At 55.3% G+C, this 23,851-nt stretch overlaps 1 protein-coding gene across 1 annotated transcript in view; it reads left to right on the top strand.

Annotated features, from left to right (window-relative positions):
- CACNA1I (calcium voltage-gated channel subunit alpha1 I) overlaps nt 1–23,851 on the top strand; it is a 115,248-nt gene that overhangs the window by 30,028 nt on the left and 61,369 nt on the right. The window contains exon 4 of the mRNA XM_027540726.1: nt 10,662–10,759. Coding sequence (XP_027396527.1) covers nt 10,662–10,759 — 98 coding nt within the window. The remainder of the gene's footprint in view (nt 1–10,661; nt 10,760–23,851) is intronic.

Raw genomic sequence — 23,851 nt, 5'->3', positions numbered from 1 at the left:
CGTGGTGCCAAGACTACTCTGGAGTAAGGGAGCTGAATGTTGTGGGAGGCAGTCAGGAGGTATATTTGGGATGTATACTAAAAAATGATAACACTGTTTGCCTGAAGTTCAGACTTAACTGGGCATCCTCTATCTACTTGGCAACTCTACCCAGAGATAAAGCCAGTGAGTGTTGTCCCCTGCATAGAGCCTTGTGGAGAGATGGTCCAGGGTCTCCTGCTGCCGAGGTCCCCAAATTTCTTTTGTGGCCCCCAGTTCCTGCTTTACTCTGAACTTGGCCTGACTTGGCTTCAGCCCATCAGTTTGTCAGGTAGGCTTAAGAAACCCAGTTCTTGGACTTCCCTGATGGCACAGTGGATACAAATCCACCAGCCAGTGCAGGGGTCATGGGTTCGATCCCTGGTCTGGAAAGATTCCATATGCCGTGGAGCAACTAAGCCTATGCATCACAACTTCTGAGCCTGCACTCTAGAGCCCTTGCTCTGCAACGAGAGAAGCCACCACAGTGAGAAGCCCGCGTACCCCAATGAAGAGTAGCCCTGCTCGCAGCTAGAGAAAGCCTACATGTAGCAATGAAGACCCAGTGCAATCCCCTCCACCCAAAAAAGAAAGAAACTTTATTCTGGTCTCATAAGAATTGTGTGATGGTATCTGGGCAATAACGACCCACCAATCATAAAACACTGGCCAGAGTCAAGGGTTAACATTATCAGTCCCTAATTTTCTCTTTCCATGATTTCCTCTCTCCCGCCTGCCCTCCCTCCACTGAACACCTACTATGTGCTGGGTGCTGAGACAGTAGCATAAGCTGGTGGTCTAGTTACCACCCGACACAAGCCTGAGTCATCATAGAGCTGCCTCCTGACAGATGAGTTGCCATTTCCAGCATCTCAGCTTCCTTTCCATTAGCTACATCTTACATTACATTTTAAGAAGCCCCTGTGAGTCCCTTGTAAAGACTGAGGAAACACCCTATTTTTATCAGTAACACTCAGAAATCATCTCCTGGGAGGGGTATTTCCTGGAAAGATGTTAAGTCTCAGTCATTTTATGTTGCTTCTTGTCGGCTCCTAGTTTTTTTCTTTTTTTCTGATCTTGTCCCTCAAGTTATTTGTTTGACAAGCTGGCAGGGGGAGCTGCCTCCAAGCCAGGTGCTGGATGAGGGGCTAGGGACCTAACTAGGGCTCTGAGCCATGACCTGAGGAACAGGGACACGACAGCACCCCTTCGAGCCAGAGATGCCCTGGGGTGGGATCTGAAAGCTGGGAAGGGCGTCCCAGGGAGAGAGGCTGACAGATGCTGAGGCATGTCTGCTGGTGTATTCTGGGAAACTGAGATGTTCGGGTGTTCCTGGCTGCTGCTGCTGCTGCTGCTAAGTCGCTTCAGTCGTGTCCGACTCCGTGCGACCCCATAGATGGCAGCCCATCAGGCTCCCCCGTCCCTGGGATTCTCCAGGCAAGAACAGGAGTGGGTTGCCATTTCCTTCTCCAATGCATGAAAGTGAAAGTGAAAGTGAAGTCGCTCAGTTGTGTCCGGCTCTGTGCGACCCCATAGACGGCAGCCCATCAGGCTCCTCCATCCATGGGATTTTCCAGGCAAGACTACTAGAGTTGGGTGCCATTGCCTTCTCCGGGGTGTTCCTGGACTGCAGGGCAAATGGTGGGCAGTGATGGAGTCTTGGTCGGGGAGCCTCCAGAGGCCCTTATCGCCTGGGCTCCCCCCGGGAGGAAGTGGGATCCAAGGAGGGTTTAAGCAGGTAGCATGTGATTTGTGGGCCAGTGTGCCCCGAGGCAGCAAATAAGGCTGTGATGTAATAATGGCTGGCTTTCATGTGCCAAACCCTGCCCTAGGTGCTGAATCCACATGTGAACGCATTTCCTCGACCCCATGAGGTCAATTCAGTGACTTGCCCAAGGTCACCCGGTGCAAACCCCAAGCTGGGATTGGAACCCAGGCTCTGTGCTCTAAACATCGGGTAACACAGCCTCCATCGTTGCTGGCCCTGTTCCAAATGCTGCCAGTCCGATTTACTGGCTGGCTGTGGCAGTTGCTCTGCCTGACCTGATGATTGATGAAGTGTGGGGGGCAGGTCATGCAGAGCTCCTGGGCCCCCCACTGCTCAGTTGGGTTCTGTCTGTGCCTCAGCTTCTGGGGTGGGTGCCCTACTCCCTCCAGGGGAAGGGGCGTAAAGTGCCTGGCACACAGCAAGTGCTCCGGAAAGCCCTCTGAAGCAACAGGACCCTGCAAGTTGCCAGGGAGAGAAACCAGTTCACATGACACCTAGGCCCCAAAGGGAAGGGGCTGGCTCGTGTGCCTGGGCAGAACAGAGCACAGATCCACGGTTCGGGTGCAGCTGGGGAGGAGTGCTCCAGCCATATGGTCAGGATCCTGCCTTGCCCCGGTTCTGGCCTCCGCCTTCCTCTGTGTTGGCAGAGCTTTCCGGCCACCACGGAGGCAAGATGGCCATTAGCGCCTCCGGGTTTCCTGGTGGTGGCTTAGCCAGGGAGAGCATCTCTCCTCTGCAGTCCCGGCTCAAGGGCCAGCAGCTCCTCACGGCCCATCCTGAAGTAGTCACGGTGGCTGGTGGTGGTCGTGGGGGCTGGTGTCTGGCGGTAGACCAGGCCTGGGTCTCTGCGCTCCTCCTGGGAACCAGGGGAACAGTACAAGGGGGTGGCTTCTTAGCAGGAATACGTGGGGAGGGCCCTAAGAGCAGGTGTCCAACCTGCCTGCCCACTCTGGCATGGCCCACACTTCAGCACGGCCACACGCGAGCCCCTCTCCCCAGACGACACCCCATCTGGGAGCTGGGTGCAGTCACCCTCCTCCAGGGGTGATGTCAGGACGAATGTGCTCGCTTTAAAGCAAAATTACTTACCTAATTAGGCGCTTGGGAGCTGGCAGGAGGTAGTGGGGGGGGGCTTTGTTGGTTTTTTTTTTTTTTAGACTTTTAGCACTGAAGCTGCGCGATAAAGTAACTGTGTAATTAGGGATTAATTTCTCACTCCTGCAAGTGATGTCTTACTTGGGGCCTGAGGGAAGTCAGCCGGATGGTTATTCACCCACAGAGCAGCTCTCTTCCCCTTCTCTTTTGTCGGCTGGGGGGGAGAGAATGCTCCTTCAGCTCTCCCGAGGCGGGAGGTGGCTTCTTCCGTCCCAGGTGTTCTTCGTGCTGCATAGATTCCCGAGTCAGTGCTGTGCCAGCTCTGTGTGGTGGGGCTGGAGCAGGCTGTGTCTGAGAGATGCCCGGCCAGCATCCAGCCGGTCGTCCAAGGATAGCGCCTCGGCCCCACCCCCGGCTGGTCCAGGTCTGATGCACACAGCCTGTCAGGGTCCCCACTGGGATTGCACCCCGTTTGTGTTTGCAGGGTAACCTGCTCACGAACAGCCCCTTGCTGGTTTTTCCCTCTCTGCCCCTTCTCTGGGCCTCCTGGGATCACCTCCCAAATAAACTGAGTCTCCTGAGTCCTTGGCTGAGGCAGTGTTGGGGGATCCCAAGCCAGACTGGAGTTGTGAACAGAGTGTGGGAGGAACCAGAGCCCAGAGGGGTGAGGGCAGCCCGAGGTGCAGGGAGGGGAGAGCAGGACTTCTGGAGGAGGGGGTCTTGTAGGTGGAGAGTACGGAGGATGGGCTCCACTCAAAGGAAAGGGACAGGGAAGTGTGTTTGGTGAGCTCGGTGCTCCTGGTGCCCGAGATGTGTGGAGTTGGAGCAAGGGGTGGGGGAAGGGGGCTGAGGCCAGACTGCAGGGCCATGAAGACCCTGCTCAGGGGCTTGGACTTTGTTCTGAGGGCAGTGGGGAGCCATTGAGGGTTTAAGCCAGGAGTGACGCAGCTAGCTTTTCGTTTCAGGAGCTTTGGGCTCACCAAGGCTGCTGCAGCTGTCAGCAGAGAGGGACGGTGGCTGAGCAGGGGCAGGGTGCTGAGGCTGTCAGTGACTGTCCACGTTGGGCTGGTGGGTACAGTCACCATCAGGACGATGTGGTTCCAGGGCAGAGACTCAGACCTGCAGTTCCTACCTCCCGGCCCCTCGCTTGGCGCCTGTCTCCCCATCCTGGTCCATCATGCAGCTTTCTATCCTCTTCCTCTCAGGGAACTGTGAGATCTGCTGGATTCCTCACCGTGTACCTGCTATTTACTCTTTACCTCTGAAAGCATTTACACCTGGTCTTGCTCCCCTAGACAGGAGATGCGGCTGCGGCAGGACACCCTGATAGGTTCACAGAGAGTTAGGACCTGGGAGTAGTGTTCAGGCAGAGGAATTCCCAGGGCCAAGGTCGATCATGCTGCCATGAACTCAGTGACTCATCACATTTCCCCTTTTGACTCGACTGCCAGGAAGCTCAGAGCCAAGATCTTGGCACTAAGTTCTTCAAGAAATTTCTCTGGGGGAGTTTTTCCATGGGGACCCGGGGGCTTGCAACTGACGAATTCTCAGGGGGATTTTTGCAGTAGAGGATGAGGTCAGAGGTGAAGGGAAGGGGCAGAGCCACTGTGTTGGTCTGGGTCTGCCAGGCTGTGGCTGTGTAGTTCCCTTCAGAGATGGGACAAGAGTCAGATCAGCCTCCATGAGAGGGCTGGGGTCTAGGAGGTGTTCAGATCCTAGGGCTCACTGACTCTGGGTTATGGTGAGCCTTGGTGACATCCAGTCATAACTTGCATTGCACTCAGGAGGCAGGGGCCAGCCCAGCTTGTTTTAGAGAAACACATGAGGAGGGTGAACCTGATTTTTCACCATCGGTCCTGAGTACGCAGGGCATCTGTAGTTTCCCATTCCTGCCCTCCAGCCTGTCCTGGGTCAGGGCCACGGTGGATGCTCCTGACTTAATTAAGAAGCTTTAGTCCCAGACTGTGGACTGCAGGTTCTTTGAGAGGGGATCGACAGCATGGAGCCCGCTTGGCAGAGTGGGGCGGGGGAGTCAGGGACCAGGCACGACTGTCTTGAGGGCTCCCAGCGCGGAGCGAGCCCTGTGTGGCTTGTAAGTGTGGGTCTGCCCTGGTCCAGGGGAGCAAGGAGAGGGTTGAGGCAGGATCTGAGTGATGTAGAGGGCGCTCAGGAGGTTAACTCAGGTGAATAATGAGAACACACGCAAGAGGCCCTCAAAATCCATTCTTTTCTCTGTCTACCCCTCTGCCTGTGAAGCAGCTATTTATTTTTATTGTGAGACGTGAACAAATCCTGGACTGGCACCTGCTGGAGCTCAGAGGTGTGCCCGAGGCTCCTGGAATGTAGTCCCTGGGTGGGTTCCGTCTGGCATGGCTGAGGAGCCCCCCACCTCCAGCACACGAAGCGAGGCACCAACCGAGCCGGTTGTCAGGATGGAATAGAACAAGGCAGAAGGGGGAGGGTCTGCATTAGTGGGGATGGGGGAAGAGGGAGGGGAGGGCTGGAGCTGGGCCTAGCTGCCTGCCCTGGGGTGGCTGTCCCCGGCCTGGTGTGTGTGTGTGTGTGTGTGTGCGTGCGCCAGCGTGAGAGCCTGTTTGTGTGCCCACGTGTGCCACCCCCACAGCGCCTCCATCACGCACATCTCCCGGGCTGCCTGGAGAGCTCTTTCTTCCAGATAGGAAAACAACAGTTTGGCTTGCCCACGCACGGAATCCTCATGCAGCCCCCCTCCCCCGGCGCCCCTTCTCACGTCACCTGCTGCCCCTGGGCACCTCGGCCCTCGCCCTCTCCGCCTGGCTGCTGCCCCCTGTCCCCCTGCTGCATCCCCTCCCGCCCCTCCTCTGGTCCCCCTGGTGGTCTCTGTCTCTAGTTCTTAGGTCTCTGTCACATTCCTTCATCTGAATTTGGGCTCTGGTAGGCGCGAGTGTGGATGAGGGCATGCAAGGAGTGCGTGTGTATGTGTGTGTGCACCAGAGGTTGTGTGCAGGGGTTTGACTCTGGGTTGTGTGTGAAAGAGAGAGAGAGACAAAGAGAGGGAGTGAAACCTGGGCCCCAGAAAGCTGGGGGATGGATGGAGGCATTTGAGGCAAGCAAGGCTTTCACTCAATTACTCTTCAAGCAGCGGGGGAAGTCGGTGGGGGGGCGGGCAGCTTCACAACAGTTGGACAGGTTTGCATGGTGTGCAGGAAAAGCCTTCATTCCCGTTGATGGCGGAGACAGGTGGAACTGGCAGCCTGGCCTGAGCCTCAGGCTTGAGTTGCTCAGGTCTGGTGATTGGGGCGCCTGGGGTGAGGCTGGGGTGGCAGGCCCCTGGGACCTGTCTTTCAGAGGTGGGGAGCAGGTAGCGACTGAGCAGGGAGGATCTGGTGGACGTGCTGGGAACTACAGGCCCCCCCTCCCCTGAGATCTGCCTGCTGCGGAGATCCAGGAAGGCCTCCTGGAGGAGGCAGACTGTCTCTGAGTTGCTGCTGGACTGGTGGATGGTGGGGGGGGGGGCGGGCCTGTGGGGAGAGGCCCCAAGGATGAGAAGGAGGGCAACGGTGAGGGCTCCAGGGCCGTCTTTGCCTTTGAGTCTCTGCCCTGCCTCCATGCGAACTCCTGAGGGTAGGGGCCGGTCTGAGTCGTTCTTGGGGCCATAGCACTTGGACTGGCCTGGTTCATCATGGACCCGGGTGTGGAGAAACTGCTAAGTCTCCAGGGACTTCTGTACAAAACCCGATTAAGGCTTCAATAGAGGAGGGAGGTGTTCCAGGCAGAAGGGACAGTGGGGGGAAGGCCTGGAGTGGGACAGTGCAGTGAGCCCTCGAGGCTGGAGCCTGCGCACCTTGCAGGGGCTGGCCGATGGGTGTGCCCCAAAAGAGGGGATTATTCCTACAGGGCGAGTACCACCTGCCTGCCACACCCCTGAGCCATGGCCTGTGAAGCCTGGCCTCGCAGAGCCCAGGTCAAACTCAGAGACGGGAGAGGGGGCAGAACTGGGATGGCTCCTGGCTTGAGCTTCTAAAGAAAGGCAATGACAAAGAATGCTCAAACTACCGCACAATTGCAGTCATCTCACACGCTAGTAAAGTAATGCTTAAAATGCTCCAAGCCAAGCTTCAGCAATACGTGAACCGTGAACTTCCAGATGTTCAAGCTGGTTTTAGAAAAGGCAGAGGAACCAGAGATCAAATTGCCAACATCCACTGGATCATGGAAAAAGCAAGAGAGTTCCAGAAAAACATCTATTTCTGCTTTATTGACTATGCCAAAGCCTTTGACTGTGTGGTTACAATAAACTGGAAAATTCTGAAAAAGATTGGCATACCAGACCACCTGACCTGCTTCTTGAGAAACCTGTATGCAGGTCAGGAAGCAACAGTTAGAACTGAACATGGAACAACAGATTGGTTCCAAATAGGAAAAGGAGTACATCAAGGCTGTATATTGTATCCATGCTTATTTAACTTATATCCAGAGTACATCATGAGAAATGCTGGGCTGGAGGAAGCACAAGCTGGAATCAAGATTGCCGGGAGAAATATCAATAACCTCAGATATGCAGATGACACTACCCTTATGGCAAAAAGTGAAGAAGAACTAAAGAGGCTCTTGATGAAAGTGAAAGTGGAGAGTGAAAAAGTTGGCTTAAAGCTCAACATTCAGAAAACGAAGATCATGGCATCTGGTCCCATCACTTCATGGCAGATAGATGGGGAAACAGTGGAAACAGTGTCAGACTTTATTTTTCTGGGCTCCAAAATCACTGCAGATGGTGATTGCAGCCATGAAATTAAAAGATGCTTACTCCTTGGAAGGGAAGTTATGACCAACCTAGACAGCATATTGAAAAGCAGAGACATTACTTTGCCAACCAAGCTCCGTCTAGTCAAGGCTATGGTTTTTCCAGTGGTCATGTATGGATGTGAGTGAGTGAGTGAGTGAGTGAGTGAAGTCTCTCAGTCGTGTCCGACTCTTTGCGACCTCATAGACTATAGCCTACCAGGCTCCTCCGTCCATGGGATTTTCCAGGCAAGAGTACTGGAGTGGGTTGCCATTTCCTTCTCCAATGGATGTGAGAGTTGGACTATAAAGAAAGCTGAGCACCGAAGACTTGATGCTTTTGAACTGTGGTGTTGGAGAAGACTCTTGAGAGTCCCTTGGACTGCATGGAGATCCAACCAGTCCATCCTAAGGGAGATCAGTCCTTGGTGTTCATTGGAAGGACTGATGTTAAAGCTGTAACTCCAATACTTTGGCCACCTGATGCAAAGAGCTGACTCATTGGAAAAGACCCTGATGCTGGGAAAGATTGAGGGCAGGAGGAGGAGGGGATGACAGAGGATGAGATGGTTGGATGGCATCACCGACTCAATGGACATGGGTTTGGGTAGACTCCGGGAGTTGGTGATGGACAGGGAGGCCTGGCGTGCTGCAGTTCATGGGGTCACAAAGAGTTGGACATGACTGAGTGACTGAACTGAACTGAACTGAACTGAGTTTCTTAAACTCATTTGCTAGGTGACCTGGGACATGTGACATCACCTCTCCTACAGCCTTCAGATCAGATCAGATCAGATCAGTCGCTCAGTCGTGTCTGACTCTTTGCGACCCCATGAATCACAGCACGCCAGGCCTCCCTGTCCATCACCAACTCCCGGAGTTCACTCAGACTCACGTCCATTGAGTCAGTGATGCCATCCAGCCAACTCATCCTCTGTCGTCCCCTTCTCCTCTTGCCCCCAATCCCTCCCAGCATCAGAGTCTTTTCCAATGAGTCAACTCTTCGAATGAGGTAGCCAAAGTACTGGAGTTTCAGCTTTAGCATCATTCCTTCCAAAGAAATCCCAGGGCTGATCTCCTTCAGAATGGACTGGTTGGATCTCCTTGTAGTCCAAGGGACTCTCAAGTCTTCTCCAACACCACAGTTCAAAAGCATCAATTCTTCGGCACTCAGCCTTCTTCACAGTCCAACTTTCACATCCATACATGACCACTGGAAAAACCATAGCCTTGACTAGATGAACCTTTGTTGGCAAAGTAATGTCTCTGCTTTTGAATACACTATCTACATTGGTCATAACTTTCCTTCCAAGGAGTAAGTGTCTTTTAATTTCATGGCTGCAGTCACCATCTGTAGTAATTTTGGAGCCCAGAAAAATAAAGTCTGACACTGTTTCCACTGTTTCCACTGTTTCCCATCTATTTCTCATGAAGTGATGGGACCGGATGCCATGATCTTCGTTTTCTGAATGTTGAGCTTTAAGCCAACTTTTTCACTCTCCACTTTCACTTTCATCAAGAGGCTTTTGAGTTCCTCTTCACTTTCTGCCATAAGGGTGGTGTCATCTGCATATCTGAGGTTATTGATATTTCTCCCGGCAATCTTGATTCCAGCTTGTGTTTCTTCCAGTCCAGCGTTTCTCATGATGTACTCTGCATATAAGTTAGATAAGCAGGGTGACAGTATACAGCCTTGACGAACTCCTTTTCCTATTTGGAACCAGTCTGTTGTTCCATGTCCAGTTCTAACTGTTGCTTCCTGACCTGCATATAGATTTCTCAAGAGGCAGGTCAGGTGGTTTGGTATTCCATTATCTTTCAGAATTCTCCACAGTTGATTGTGATCCACACAGTCAAAGGCTTTGGCATAGTCAATAAAGCAGAAATAGATGTTTTTCTGGAACTCTCTTGCTTTTTCCATGATCCAGTGGATGTTGGCAATTTGGTCTCTGGTTCCTCTGCCTTTTCTAAAACCAGCTTGAACATCAGGAAGTTCATGGTTCACATATTGCTGAAGCCTGGCTTGGAGCATTTTGAGCATTACTTTACTAGCGTGTGAGATGAGTGCAATTGTGTGGTAGTTTGAGCATTCTTTGGCATGGCCTTTCTTTGGGATTGGAATGAAAACTGACCTTTTCCAGTCCTGTCGCCACTGCTGAGTTTTCCAAATTTGCTGGCATATTGAGTGCAGCACTTTCACAGCATCATCTTTCAGGATTTGGAATAGCTCAATTGGAATTCTATCACCTCCACTAGCTTTGTTCATAGTGATGCTTTCTAAGGCCCACTTGACTTCACATTCCAGGATGTCTGGCTCTAGGTCAGTGATCACACCATCATGATTATCTGGGTCGTGAAGATCTTTTTTGTACAGTTCTTCTGTGTATTCTTGCCATCTCTTCTTATGTATATTCTATATATTATGTATATAATGTATATATATCTTCTGTGTATTCTTGCCATCTCTTCTAACCCTAACCCTACAGCCTTATCTCATCATAAATCCAGGCATCTAACCCTGGCTTGGCGGGCTCCTGGGGACTTGGGGAGATGGAGGGACTGGGGAGCTCCACCAGACGCTGCTGCTGCGGCTGCAGCTGTGATGGCCAGTCACTGTCTGAGCTCAGCTTGGGGCCTCTGGGCACCTCCATTCTCCCCCTAGGGAACAGGGTGACTGCTCCCTGTTTGGGGGGCTGCCCTAGAAACGAGGGCAGGAGCTGCCAGCGCATTGCTGGACAGGCTTTGGGGACCCAGGGCCTCTGCTCTTTATTCCCTCTGCCCCCGGCCACATCTACCAGGCACCTCTGGGAAGTCTACATGGTGGACGTCACCAGCCCTGCTTACAGAGGAGGAGATGGGCCCAAGGGGACAGTCCGAGGCCACAGGGCTGACTGTGGCTTAGCCGGGGATGCTGACCACTTTTCTTACCGCATCCAGGCAGGTGTGGGCGTGGCTGGTCTGGCCATGGCCCCGCCGTCCTTCGAGCTCCGGGTCTTACTCTCCTCCCCTCTCTTTGCAGGATGGTCGAGTACTCCCTGGACCTCCAGAACATCAACCTGTCGGCCATCCGTACCGTGCGCGTCCTGAGGCCCCTCAAAGCTATCAACCGTGTGCCCAGTGAGTTGGTGCCCCCGGCCCCGCCCCAGGCCCTGCCACTCATGCACTCAGCAAGACTGCCCAGCACCTCCCAGTGCCAGGCCTGTGCTGGGCACGGGACCCTTCCGTGACAGGACAGATGTGGGCCCTGTTGCCCGGGCCTCTTGGGCCATTACTCGGGCCTGAAGATGTGGGAGGGTGGCCCTGATGCCTCTGGGTCCCCAAGGCACTCGTATTGCAGCAAGTTTCTGGCTTGTTGGGGACAAGGGTCCTTGCGGGGGGCAGTCAAGGTGGCAGGTGTGTGAAAAGAAGCTGGTTGGTTGGAGGGAGGTGTCATGAAGCTTTCTACTGAGGAGGGGCTCCTGGACTCCCCACTTGTGCCAAGTGACCTGGAACTTGAGCTCCTGACCCCCCACCTCATCCCCCATAGGTTCACCACCCCCCTACATGCAGGTCCATCCACCCACTTGGCTCCCCCATCTGACCAGGTGCCCATCTGTCCACCCACTTAGTATTGAGAGAGGTTATCTAAGAACAACAATCCCTGACATCTGCCTAGACTCACACCTCTTTCAAAGCCTTTCATCTCTGTGATTTCTTTTGAGCCTTACCGTCCCCCTGGGCGGGAGCGGGAGGTGGGCTGTGCTCATGAAAAACTGAGATGGGAAAAACCGAGACTTGGAGGAGACACGAGGTTACTTGCCCAGGAGGTCCCCTGACTCTTTTCCACTTGGTGTCAAGGATGGAATGGGGATTCGGGAAAGGAGTGAGGGGCCCTGCCCCAGGGAGCTTCTGTCCTGATGGAGAAGGACAGGAACTTCCAGGAGCATCCGCCCATCTCCTGTGTGTCAGGCTCTTGACATGCTGATGGCTGACTTAACCCCCTCGACAACCTATGTGAGGTTCAGGGAGGTTAAATGGCTTGTAGAAGGTCACACAGCAATTCAGGGGCAAGGCAGGGATCTGAGCAGAGTTCTGTCTGTCCCGAGCCCCGCTCTTCCTGGACTCCATCTGAACTCTAGTTCTGTTCCCTGCCTGAGCCTCCGTTTCTTCTTCTGCAGAAGGGGAAGGGGCTCCTGGCACCTCGTTCTCCTCCCCAGTTGGTACAGACCCCGCTCCACCCATTCCCAGCCTGCCCACCTGTCTGCAGCCGTCCGCCTGACTCTGGGCTCGTGTCAGTCAGCCAGGGCAGGCCTGGCGTTGCAGGGGAGGCTGTGCTTTGGGATGTTTGTGGAGCAGAGGGACTTGGGGAGGGGGCAGGCTGGCTCAGGCTGGATGATGTGCAGAGGGGGAAGGGCTGATGTCTCAGGATCACATGTACAAGGTCACCTCCCCACACATGAGCCTTGACATGATGGGGAACTCGGGGGCCCCTGAGAGCTGCTGTGAGGGTCCCCAGGGAGGACTTGAGAGGTAGGAATCCAGAGGTGGGCAGTGGGAACTCAAGGTGTCTGGGAGCGGAAGGAAGAGTTCATCTTTGTCCCCTCCTGGTCCTAGGGAGACTCCCTTGGGGCAGAGAAGGGGCATCCAGAGAGGCCATCCTGGCTGGCAGCCTTTCTGTCCTTCCCACTTGCCACCAAGCCTAGGAGTCTCCTTAAAGATCACCTCATTCTAAACCGTCTTTACCCCTTTTAACAAATGAGGCCAGTGGGGCCCAGAGAAGGTCATGGCCAGTCCAAGGTCACACAGCAGGTCAGTGGCAGGGACCAAACTGGAGCCCATTTCTAAGCAGCACGCTTCTCCCAGGGGTGCATGCTTCCCTCCCCAGGCCCTATTTCCTCCTGGGAGGCCGGCCACAGGCAGCCTTTGTTCCCGCAGTGCCCACAACTCTGTCTGGTGTGTAGCAGGGGCTCAGTAAATAGGTGTGAAGTGGACCCACTGGGCAGGTATATCGAGCAGCTGTCCTGTGCTGCCCATGCTCGGACCGAGGGTTGCCGGGCATGTGGAGGGCACAGGGGTGCAGGGAGGGGCACAGCGTGGGGCACTGGGGGTCTGAGGTGGTGTCTGAGCTGAGACCCAGCGGAGCGTGGGGACTGAGCCGACAAGGGAGTGTTTTATAGATGCCTGGCAGTGGTGGGCAAGTGGATACAAGACTGCTCTGGCAGTGTGGGTGAACGAGGGCCAGGCTGGGCAGGCTGGAGAGGAGCAGGTGGCTGGGAGGTCTGGTCCTAACTCTGGAGAGTCCTGGAGGAAATCAAGTGTCTGACCCGGGCAACCCCACAGGGAGGGCAGGCAGGGGCTGCATCTCTCCTGGGCGTCCCCCATAGAGCTCCCCATTTCAGTCCCAGAGAAAGGCAGGGCTGCCCCCAGGGGGCGGCGACCACATGGCCACTGTCACCCTCCTGGCCACGCAGCCCGCAGGCCTGGCCCCATTTCCAGAGACGCGTGTGCTGGGGTCATACAGGGGCGTTTGGAGGCCATCCTGCATTCTGCATCTCCCGTCAGGTCTCAGGGTCTGACAGGCATGGGAATAGCAGTGTGACGGGGCATTTCTGAGAGATGGTCTGGGTGGGGGGTGGATGGGATAGACACACAGGGTATGGGTCTCTGTGGATGGGTTTCTGTACATTTGTGCGTGTGTGTGTGTGAGGGTCTCTCCTTGAGAGACCGTGTGTATATGTGTGTGCACATGTGGGAGTGTGCACATGTGGGAACATGTATATGTGGGTGTGCACATGTGGGGGTGTGTACGTGGGGGTGTGCACATGTGGGGGTGTGTACATGGGGTTGTGCACATGTGGGGGTGTGTACATGGGGGTGTGCACATGTGGGAACGTGTACATGGGGGTGTGCACATGTGGGAACGTGTACATGGGGGTGTGCACATGTGGGAACGTGTACATGTGGGTGTGCACATGTGGGAACGTGTACATGGGTGTGTGCACATGTGGGGTGTGCACATGTGGGAATGTGTACATGGGGGTGTGCACATGTGGGGGTGTGTACATGGGGGTGTGCACATGTGGGGGTGTGTACATGGGGGTGTGCAAATGTGGGGGTGTGTACATGGGGGTGTGCACATGTGGGGGTGTGTACATGGGGGTGTGCACATGTGGGGGTGTGTACATGGGGGTGTGCACATGTGGGGGTGTGTACATGGGGGTGTGCACATGTGGGAACGTGTACGTGGGGGTGTGCACATGTGGGAACGTGTACGTGGGGGTGTGCACATGTGGGGGTGTGTACGTGGGGGTGTGCACATGTGGGAACGTGTATGTGGGGGTGTGCACATGTGGGGGTGTGTACATGGGGGTGTGCACATGTGGGGGTGTGTACATGGGGGTGTGCACATGTGGGGGTGTGTACATGGGGGTGTGCACATGTGGGAACGTGTACATGTGGGTGTGCACATGTGGGGTGTGTACATGGTGTGCACATGTGGGAATGTGTACATGGGGGTGTGCACATGTGGGGGTGTGTACGTGGGGGTGTGCACATGTGGGAACGTGTACATGGGGGTGTGCACATGTGGGGGTGTGTACATGGGGGTGTGCACATGTGGGGGTGTGTACATGGGGGTGTGCACATGTGGGAATGTGTACATGGGGGTGTGCACATGTGGGGGTGTGTACATGGGGGTGTGCACATGTGGGGGTGTGTACATGGGGGTGTGCACATGTGAGAACGTGTACATGTGGGTGTGCACATGTGGGGGTGTGTACATGGGGGTGTGCACATGTGGGGGTGTGTACTTGGGGGTGTGCACATGTGGGAACGTGTACATGGGGGTGTGCACATGTGGGAACGTGTACATGTGGGTGTGCACATGTGGGAACGTGTACGTGGGGATGTGCACATGTGGGGGTGTGTACGTGGGGGTGTGTACATGTGGGAGTGTGTACATGGGGGTGTGCACATGTGGGGGTGTGTACATGGGGGTGTGCACATGTGGGGGTGTGGCCCACGTGCCTCTCCTCCCCCCCCCGCCTCACTGCCCGTGTGAAGAACTCATTTGCGGCTCCTGGCTGTCAGGGGTCACTGGCAGGCCCCCTGTGCCAGTCCGTCTAGTTCTCTAGAGAAGGGCCGGGGTGGGCCCCACGCTCATGGAAGTTCTGATTTCGGAGGCTGGGCGGCCCCCAGGGCCCAGAGAGGAGTCCGGGTCTTCCCTCAGGGGCTTCTTTCCTGCTAATAGGCTTTGCCAGGAGGCCCAGGGCTGCCTGAGGTGGGCAGTTCTGTTCCTACTCTGAGCTGTTTCTGCCTCTCAGCTGACAAACAAATCTCTTGCTTTCTCAGAACCTGGCCTGGGGGAGAGTTATTGAGAGCATGAGCCCTCCGGGATCCAACATATAGCTCATGTGCCTCACCCCCCTCCCTGAAAGGGACCTTAAGATAAATCCATCTTCACGAGCAACTTAACAGGAGCCTCAAACTGTTGGAGCGTGTGCACTAATCCAGACCTTGCCACTTCCTTCCCAGGTGCCACGTGCTCTGCCCAGAGTCACTGGGAATGAGTGGCCTGTAGGGGTGCGGGGTCACTTAGAAGTGTCTGTTTGAGAGGTTTGGTTGGTTGCCTTCTTTTTTCCTAGCTGTTTCCCTGAACATTCCAAGTACTCCCATTTATCTTTTGTAGGCCGTGCCACATGGCATGGGGGATTTAGTTCCCTTAGTCCCAACCAGGAGTTGAACACGCATCCCCTGCATTGGAAGCATGGAGTGTTATCCACTGCCAGGGAAGTCCCCCATTTATCTTTATTGCTGCTTCTGCCCTGGGACTCGTTCAACAATAGCCTGTAGCTTTCAATTTGGCCACTAGATGGCAGGCTAGAGGATTGGGATGGCGAAGTCAAATTATGGGTTATTAATTGCAAAGCTGTGGAGAGGGAGGTGGCTGCCTGAAGTTTAAAAACACAAGCAACCAGGAAGACTCAGTTGGGTTGTCAGGGAATTTAAGTTCTGCTTCTGAGCTCTGCTGAGAGTCTGCTGTGTGACCTGGGAAGCCCTTGGGAGTCTCTGGGCCTGTTTTCCTATTTGCACAAAGGAGGAGGAGAGGCTTTGTCCAGGATGGGTGGGGCACCTGGGGGTCGTGCTCTTTACAGAACATCAGAAAATGTGTCCCTCCCCCCACCCCTGTAGGTGTGTGCTGGCCACTCAACCATCGGTGGATAAAGGGCAGGAGGGCATAGAGGAGCCAGTTGGGGAGGGAAGGAAGAAGCACTAGACTGCCAGTCAGGAGGCTAGGTTCTGACTTTTTATAAGTCCTTGCTGTGTGACTTTTCATAAGTCATTATCCCTTTCTGGGCCTTGGCAAGATGGGGCTGGTTTATCTCTGAAAGTGCTCCCTCCTGGCACCAGCTGACTCCAGGTTTCACCCACCCTACACACCCCTCAGTCAGCTGACTCAGTCATGTCTGACTTTGCAACCCCATGGACTGCAGCACGCCAGGCCTCCCTGTCCATCACCAACTCCCAGAGTTCACTCAGACTCACGTCCATCGAGTCAGTGATGCCATCCAGCCATCTCATCCTCTGTCGTCCCCTTTCTCCTCTTGCCCCCAATCCCTCCCAGCATCAGAGTCTTTTCCAATGGTCAACTCTTCAAATGAGGTGGCCAAAGTACTGGAGTTTCAGCTTTAGCATCATTCCTTCCAAAGAAATCCCAGGGCTGATCTCCTTCAGAATGGACTGGTTGGATCTCCTTGCAGTCCAAGGGACTCTCAAGAGTCTTCTCCAACACCACAGTTCAAAAGCATCAATTCTTCGGCGCTCAGCCTTCTTCACAGTCCAACTCTCACATCCATACATGACCACTGGAAAAACCATAAGCCTTGACTAGATGGACCTTTGTTGGCAAAGTAATGTCTCTGCTTTTGAATATGCCATCTAGGTTAGTCATAACTTTCCTTCCAAGGAGTAAGTGTCTTTTAATTTCATGGCTGCAATCACCAACTGCAGTGATTTTGGAGCCCAGAAAAATAAAGTCTGACACTGTTTCCACTGTTTCCCCATCTATTTCCCATGAAGTGATGGGACCGGATGCCATGATCTTCGTTTTCTGAATGTTGAGCTTTAAGCCAACTTTTTCACTCTCCACTTTCACTTTCATCAAGAGGCTTTTGAGTTCCTCTTCACTTTCTGCCATAAGGGTGGTGTCATCTGCATATCTGAGGTTATTGATATTTCTCCCGGCAATCTTGATTCCAGCTTGTGTTTCTTCCAGTCCAGCGTTTCTCATGATGTACTCTGCATATAAGTTAGATAAGCAGGGTGACAGTATACAGCCTTGACGAACTCCTTTTCCTATTTGGAACCAGTCTGTTGTCGGCTGAGTATGAACTGCTGGCCCACCTGTGCCCCTGTACACCCTGACCCAGGCTGTGGATGGGGTTGGGAGGGAGGCCTAGGGAGCTTGGGGCAGCTGTCCACCTCCTGGAGCCCTATCTGGCTGACAACCCCTGGGTCAGCAAGGACCCACCTCTGTGCAGGGGCCTCTGGGCTCTGGCTGGGCTGGGCAGGGCCCAGGGACAGGGGGGCAGAGCTGACAGTGCTGTGTGGAAGGCCCCTGTCGGGCCCCAGCTGCAGGCTCAGGACTGGAGATTAGCTCTCTACTGACAGGCCCCAGTTCTGGTCCTTCCACCCACCTGTTGTGGGACCCTGGGCCTAAGTTTCTCCAGTGATAAGATGGCATTAGTGATACCAGTTACTATATGGTTTTTTAAGGACAAAATGCTCCCATGTGTATAGAGAGCTTGGCCTGGAGCCTTGTATGCAGTAAGTGGTCAACAGGTGGTACTCTAATGAAGAAGGTGCTTGGGAGCATTGGGGTTGGAGGGTGAGGGCATCAGGACCTCTTCACAGAGGTTGCCTGTGGAAAATGCTCACCAGCAACACAGAGAACTGGGAAGGGTGGTCCTGGCGGACGGAGCGGAATTGCACATGCCAGGGTGGAGGAGAGGAGCTCTCCTGGGACTGTGTGTATCTGTATGTGCACATGTGGGGTTGTGTGCACGTTTTAGTGTGTAGGTGCAGAGCACTGCCCGTCACGGGGAGGCGTGAGGTGAGCGTTCCACATCTTCTAGGGATTTACTAATAATGATAAGTGGCTAAAATTTATCATATGCTTTACACAAACTGTATCATAACAGTCCTAGGATGTTGGTACCATTGTGATGCCCACTTTACAGATGGGAAAACTGAGGCAGAGAGAGGTTGAGTAACCTGCCCAAGGCCACACAGCTGGCCAGCGCTTTATGCTCCCTTTCACAACCTCCTTCCTTTCCTTTTACTGGGTAGGCATCTTAGCCACCCACTCCGTCTGCATAGGGGCATCAGGAAAGACACCTGCCCACGTTCAAGGTCAAAGCAGAAAGGCCCCATGGGCTGAAGTAGTGGCCCCTTCTTTACCCCCAAGTTTGGTGTGCTCCAGACCTCTGGACGCCTTTCACTGTCAGGGTGGAGAGTTCTCGTGGTGCTGAGCCCTTTGCAGCCTGAGGGGTGAGTCAGGGCAGGAAGGAGGAAGGTAGAGTGGTTAGTGCGGAGCATGGTGTCTGAGTTGCCCTGCCAGTGTTCAGAGCGTGGGCCTGTGTTGGTTAGCTGCAGGACCTGGGAAAAGAAACCTCTCTTGTTTTGGACCCCTGTCCTCACAAGGGGGATGACACACGGCACCTCAACGTGGGATAGTATGCAGTGCCAGATGCAGAGCAGGCGCCTGGAGAGCTGCTCCATCCCCACCCCCTCGGAGGGAGGGTCCCAGTGTCGGGGCTACAGCATCCAGAGCAGTTAGACCAGGGTTTGTGCCTGGGATCTTGGCCACCTCTCAGACCTTGGTTTCTCAGTCCATAAGATGGGTCCCAGCACTTGCTTGCTAGGCTTCGGAGTAGCAAAGCATCTTCATGACACCTGCTCCTAGAAGGTGCCCAGTGAAGGTGCCAATACCGTACGTTGATCTTGGGTCTCATGTTGTCGTTTAGTTGCTAAGTTGTGTCTGACTCTTTTGCCACTCCATGGACTGTAGCCCGCTAAGCTCCCCTGTCCATGGGATTTTCTAGGCAAGAATCCTGGAGTGGGTGGCCGTTTCCTTCTCCAGGGGGTCTTCCAGACCCAGGGACTGAACCCACATCTCCTGCACTGACAGGTGGATTCTTTACCACTGAGTCCCCGGGGAAGCTTGAGTGACTTCTCATACTCCAAATGTCATACTCCAGATCTATTGGCAGAGGGGCTGGGGTATCTGGAAACAAGGCTTGCATGAGAACCTCAGCACTTTCAATCTGTTCATGTGTTCAGTGGGGCTTGGGGCGCAGCTGAAGGGGGCTCTGATCCCAAGCAGGACCTTGAACTTCAGACTGTCTGTCCTTGGCACCCACACAGCTCCCCCAGATGCCCCGTGGAAGAAAGGTCTGGCAGCCACCCGAGAAGGAAGGGAGGGAAGGAGGGAGGTGGGGAGAGAAAAGAGAAGACAGTGAGCAGGGGCCCGATTTCCCCAGGGCTGCTGCCTTTCAGAAGAGATGGGGGTGGGCCGGAGAGCATCTGGACAGACCATCTGATGAGAGCCTGACTCAGGAACAGGAAAGAGCAGCCAGGACTTCGAGAGGAGAGATGCTTGGGGTGGGGCTGGGGTGAGGGCAGCCCTCTCCTCCCTACTCTGCCTCCGCAGTGGGTCAAATTCCGCTTTACACATCAGGAGGGCGTGATTCCTGGACACCAGATCAAGGGAGAGAGCCACTGCGTGTGTGTTGATGCCTTCATCCGTTCATCCGGAGTAGCAGCCCCTGTGGGGCCACGGAGCCAGGCCTTGGGGCAGACGTGGGGGTCATGGAGAAGGCTCTGATGCTGCCCTGACTCTGTAGACAGATGCTCAAGCTGGGCGGCTGTGGGCCTGGGGCCAGGTGCTCTAACGGAGGCAGCCGGGCCGAGGTGAGGGGCTCCCGACACCATACTTTGAGGAGGCTTCAGAGAGGAGCGGGCAAGAGACTCTGAAGAGTGAGCGAGAGGACATCCGGGGCCATGGTGGGGTTGGGGACCTTCAGCAGGACAGGGCCGGGCACCCCCCCTCCAGGGTGAGTGCTGACTGCCCGGGGAGGAGCCAAGGCCTCCCCTGGGGTGGAGGGCACGATGCCGCAGACCCCTTGTGTGGGCACTGCTTCTCGTCTCAGGAGTGGGCACTGAGGCCCCCCTTCAGTCCACAGGCCCCACCCCTCAGGGCTGGGGCCAGCAGCTGTGTCCTCGGCCGCCCGACCGTATGCTGCCTGGCCCGGCCTCCCGGGCACCCACTGTGCCTCTGATTAGTTGGCGCTGGCTGTGGCAGGAGCAGCACACGGCCTCTCTCAGCCTCTGCTGACCTGGGAAGACCAGGGAGAGAGGGGAGCCCCAGGGCCAGCCACTGCCTCACGGCCCCTTGCCCCGGGCCTACTCCCGTCCTCCTGGCTGCGGGCTGAGCCCCTGGCAGAGGCTGGCATGAGCTCGGCTCTTTCTACTTGAGCTGCCCTGGCAGAGCAGCTGCGCTAATCTGGGCTGACAGCTCCTGTCTGCAGAGAGCACCCCAGACCTCCAGGGGAGAGGCCTGTCAAGAAGTGCACCCCCTTCGCCTCCTGGGCGCCCCGCTGCCACCAGGGGCCCTTGTCTGGCTGATGCCCATCTTTCCTTAGGGCAGAGGGCCTGGTCCAGGGGCTTGCTGGCGAGAAAGGGGTGAAAAGGTTGAGCAGCTCCATCAGTTTGCCCACCTGTCATCGTCTCCCTCAGCTCCTGGCATTTAAAATGCCACCTAGAGGGACTCCCCTGGTGGTCCAATGGTTAAGACTCCACGTTTCCTACGCAGGGGGCGCAGGGTCGATTCCTGGTCTGGGAACTAACATCCTGCATGCCTCACAGTGCGGCCAAAAAATTAAAAAATAAAATGCCACTTACAAACTGTTTCTACCCTGATGCCACCCACGTGATGCTCCAGGCCATACTTCTCCCTCTGAACCCCAGACCCTGAGATCTGATTTCACACAGGTATACACCAGGCACCCCCAATTCCACATATCCTCGCAGACCCCCATCTCCGCTGAGGGCTGCTGTGTGCCTCTGGACTCAGGCCCCCAACCTTGGAGATGCCCCAGCTCCTCTATTCCACTCACACCCACATCCTACCCCTGACTCAACCTTTGGAATGCCTCTAGAACCCCGCCTTGACGTCCCTCTCCGCTGCCACGTCATCTGAACCCAGCCAGATATGTGTTATCAGGATGGCAGGTGCGCGAGGGCTGGGCCAGGCCAGGTGGCCTGAAGTGGAGCAGGTAGACCGAAGGCCCGGTCCCCACCCTGGAGAGTGCCCAGTCCCAGCATCTGGCCTGGGCAACCTCAGCAGGGAGGGCACTGGGCAGGAGCCTGAGTCTCTCCTGGACACCCCCTTGAAACAAAGAAAGAAAGTGAAGTCGCTCAGTCGTGTCCAACTCTTTGTGACCCCATGGACTGTGGCTCACCAGGCTCCTCCATCCATGGAATTTCCCAGGCAAGAATATTGTAGTGGGTTGCCATTTCCTTCTCCAGGGGATCTTCCTGACCCAGGTATCAAACCACTTGTGTTCCGCATTGCAGGCAGACGCTTTACCGTCCGAGCCACTGGGAAAGTCCCCAGGCACCCCCTTGAGGGATCCCCATTTCAGTCCCAGGGGAAGGCAGGGGGTGCCCTCGGGAGGCAGTGACCACGTGGCCACTGTCAGGCTCCTGGCCATGCAGCCCACAGGCCCAGCCCCCTTTCCAGATGCGTGTGCGGGTTCCGGGGTCACTCAGGGGCGTTTGTAGACCATCCTACAGGCTGGGTTCCGTAATGGCCTCCCTCTTCCGCCCCAGCCCACACAATTGTTTTCTCTCCAGCAGCTGGGAGACCACGTCTGTCTTCTACCCGTGACTCTCAGTGCCAGTCAAAGCTGGAGTCACACGCTCTCCTGCAGGCAGCCCTGTTGCCCTCCCACCTTTGCCCGGCTCTCCCCTCTCCTGGAGAGCTCTCCCCAAAGTGGGCACACAGCTGCTCTGTGCGTCTTGGCAGGGTGGCCTTTCCCAGCCCCCGCTTTATACCAGCTGGGCCCCTAGCCCCAGCCTGGTCCTCCTGCAACTTACTTTTTGTTTTTGTAGCACTTACCACCCAACAAAGGAAGAAATGTACTTATTTATCATGTTTGCTCTTTCTTTGTATCTCGCTTGCTGTTTAGACGCTCAGTCGTGTCGAGTTCTTTTGCGGCCCCATGGACTGTAGCCCGCCAGGCGTCTCTATCCGTGGGATTTCCCAGGCGAGAATACTGGAGTGGGTTGCCATTTTCTTCTCTAGGGGATCTTTCTGGCCCCAGAATCAAATCCACATTTTCTGCATTGTAGGCAGATGCTTTACCGATGAGTCACCGGGGAAGCCCCTGCCTCTTCCTACCCTTAACCTGGAATGTGTGCCTCATAAGGGCAAGGGTTTGATCTGTTTGTGTGTGTGTGTGTGTTTTTAAACTGATATATCCCTAGAGCTTAAAACAGTGCCTGGCATGTAGTTGGCCCTTGCTCAACATTTGTAGTTGGAGAAGGCAATGGCACCCCACTCCAGTACTCTTGCCTGGAAAATCCCATGGGCGGAGGAGCCTGGTAGGCTGCAGTCCATGGGGTCGTGAAGAGTCGGACACGACTGAGCGACTACACTTTGACTTTTCACTTTCATGCATTGGAGAAGGAAATGGCAACCCACTCCAGTGTTCTTGCCCAGAGAATCCCAGGGACAGGGGAGCCTTGTGGGCTGCTGTCTCTGGGGTCGCACAGAGTCGGACACGATTGAAGCGACTTAGCAGCAGCAGCAACATTTGTAGAACGGATCCATCCACCCAGCGCATCACTCCTACATTCGTTCAGGCTGCCCTCCTTGGAGGGGTTACCCTGTACTGGGCCCCAGGCTGGATTGGGGGATGCAGAGCACCCCAGGTGGGCTTTGCACTCGTGGTTTCTGGGGAGAGAGGAGGGCAGAGCTGTGATGAAGGGTGGCAGTGTAATAAGTGGTGTGATGGAGGGCAGACGGGGCTGTGACAGCTCATTGCAGGGACACGAGCCCAGCCCTGGGATCCAGGAGAGGTGACCACACAGCAGAGGTCTGAAAACGGAGGAGAGATGGCCTCCTGAGCATGTGCGAGGGCCCGGCAGTGACCCAGAACCTGAGCTTCCCAGGGATTGGAAGTGGGTCAGTCTGGCTCCGGCATGGACCCTATCCTGCCTTGGCAAGTGAACTTGGCATTGCTCTCAGCAGCGCAGTAATAAAGGAACTCCCCTGGCAGAGAGTGGGTGGGGGGTCAGTGGGGGGCAGGATGTGTGCACAGGTGGGGAGTGGGCGTGCTGGGCGTGTCTGCAGTCTGGTGGAGCAGCAGGTCCAGGCGTGGCCTGGAGGACAGAGCGGGGTGAGGCTGGGGTGGCAGACTGGAGCCTGATGGTTGGGGGTCCTGCGATTGGGGGGTGGGATAAGGATTTATACTTTCCCCACTGGAATGGGAGGCTTTGACTTTGGGGGCACCCCCCGCTGAGGTGTTCTGGCCTTGGGGTCTTCCTGAGGCTGGACAGGAACCACTGTCTTCTTTTGTAGTTGAGGCCTCTGGGGCCCAGAGAGGGCCAGCTCTGCCTCAAGGCTGCCCAGCCAGAACTGGCTCCCAGATGTCCTGTCCTGAGTTGGTGCTCTGTCTGCTCATCAGAGAAAGGGCTACACTGGATGTTCTGAGGACTCTGGGGTCCTCTTCCATCTTAACTAGGGGAGCAGGGCCCCAAGCTACACTCATGGGTCACCTGCAGCCTGCCCTCATCAAGGCCCACCTGGTCTCCATCCAAGGCTCAAGAGTCACAGAGACCAAAACCAGGTAATCTCACCCCGGGAGAGGAAAAGGGAGAGCCATAAGGGAGTGAGAGGCAGAAAGCCTTCTAAGTATCTGGGGGTGAGAATCAGAGAAGGCTGCCTGGAGGAGGAGGCCTTGGCTGAAGAGAGGTGTGGAAGATAAGCAGAAAAGGTAGTCTGAGGTAGATGGTGATGGGTCTTAAGAGCAGTCTCTGCCTCTTTCTCTCCACCTCTATTCTCTGTCTACAATTCTCTCTTTGTTTCACTTTCTCTGTCTCTCTCTCCTGTAGCGGTTGCCAGGGGAATCAAGGGCATGGCGGAACCCTCCGACTTGCTTGAGCTAA

Source organism: Bos indicus x Bos taurus, chromosome 5, assembly GCF_003369695.1.
Source record: "Bos indicus x Bos taurus breed Angus x Brahman F1 hybrid chromosome 5, Bos_hybrid_MaternalHap_v2.0, whole genome shotgun sequence".
Classification (NCBI taxonomy): Eukaryota; Metazoa; Chordata; class Mammalia; order Artiodactyla; family Bovidae; genus Bos; species Bos indicus x Bos taurus.
This window is presented reverse-complemented; position numbering and strand designations above follow the sequence as displayed.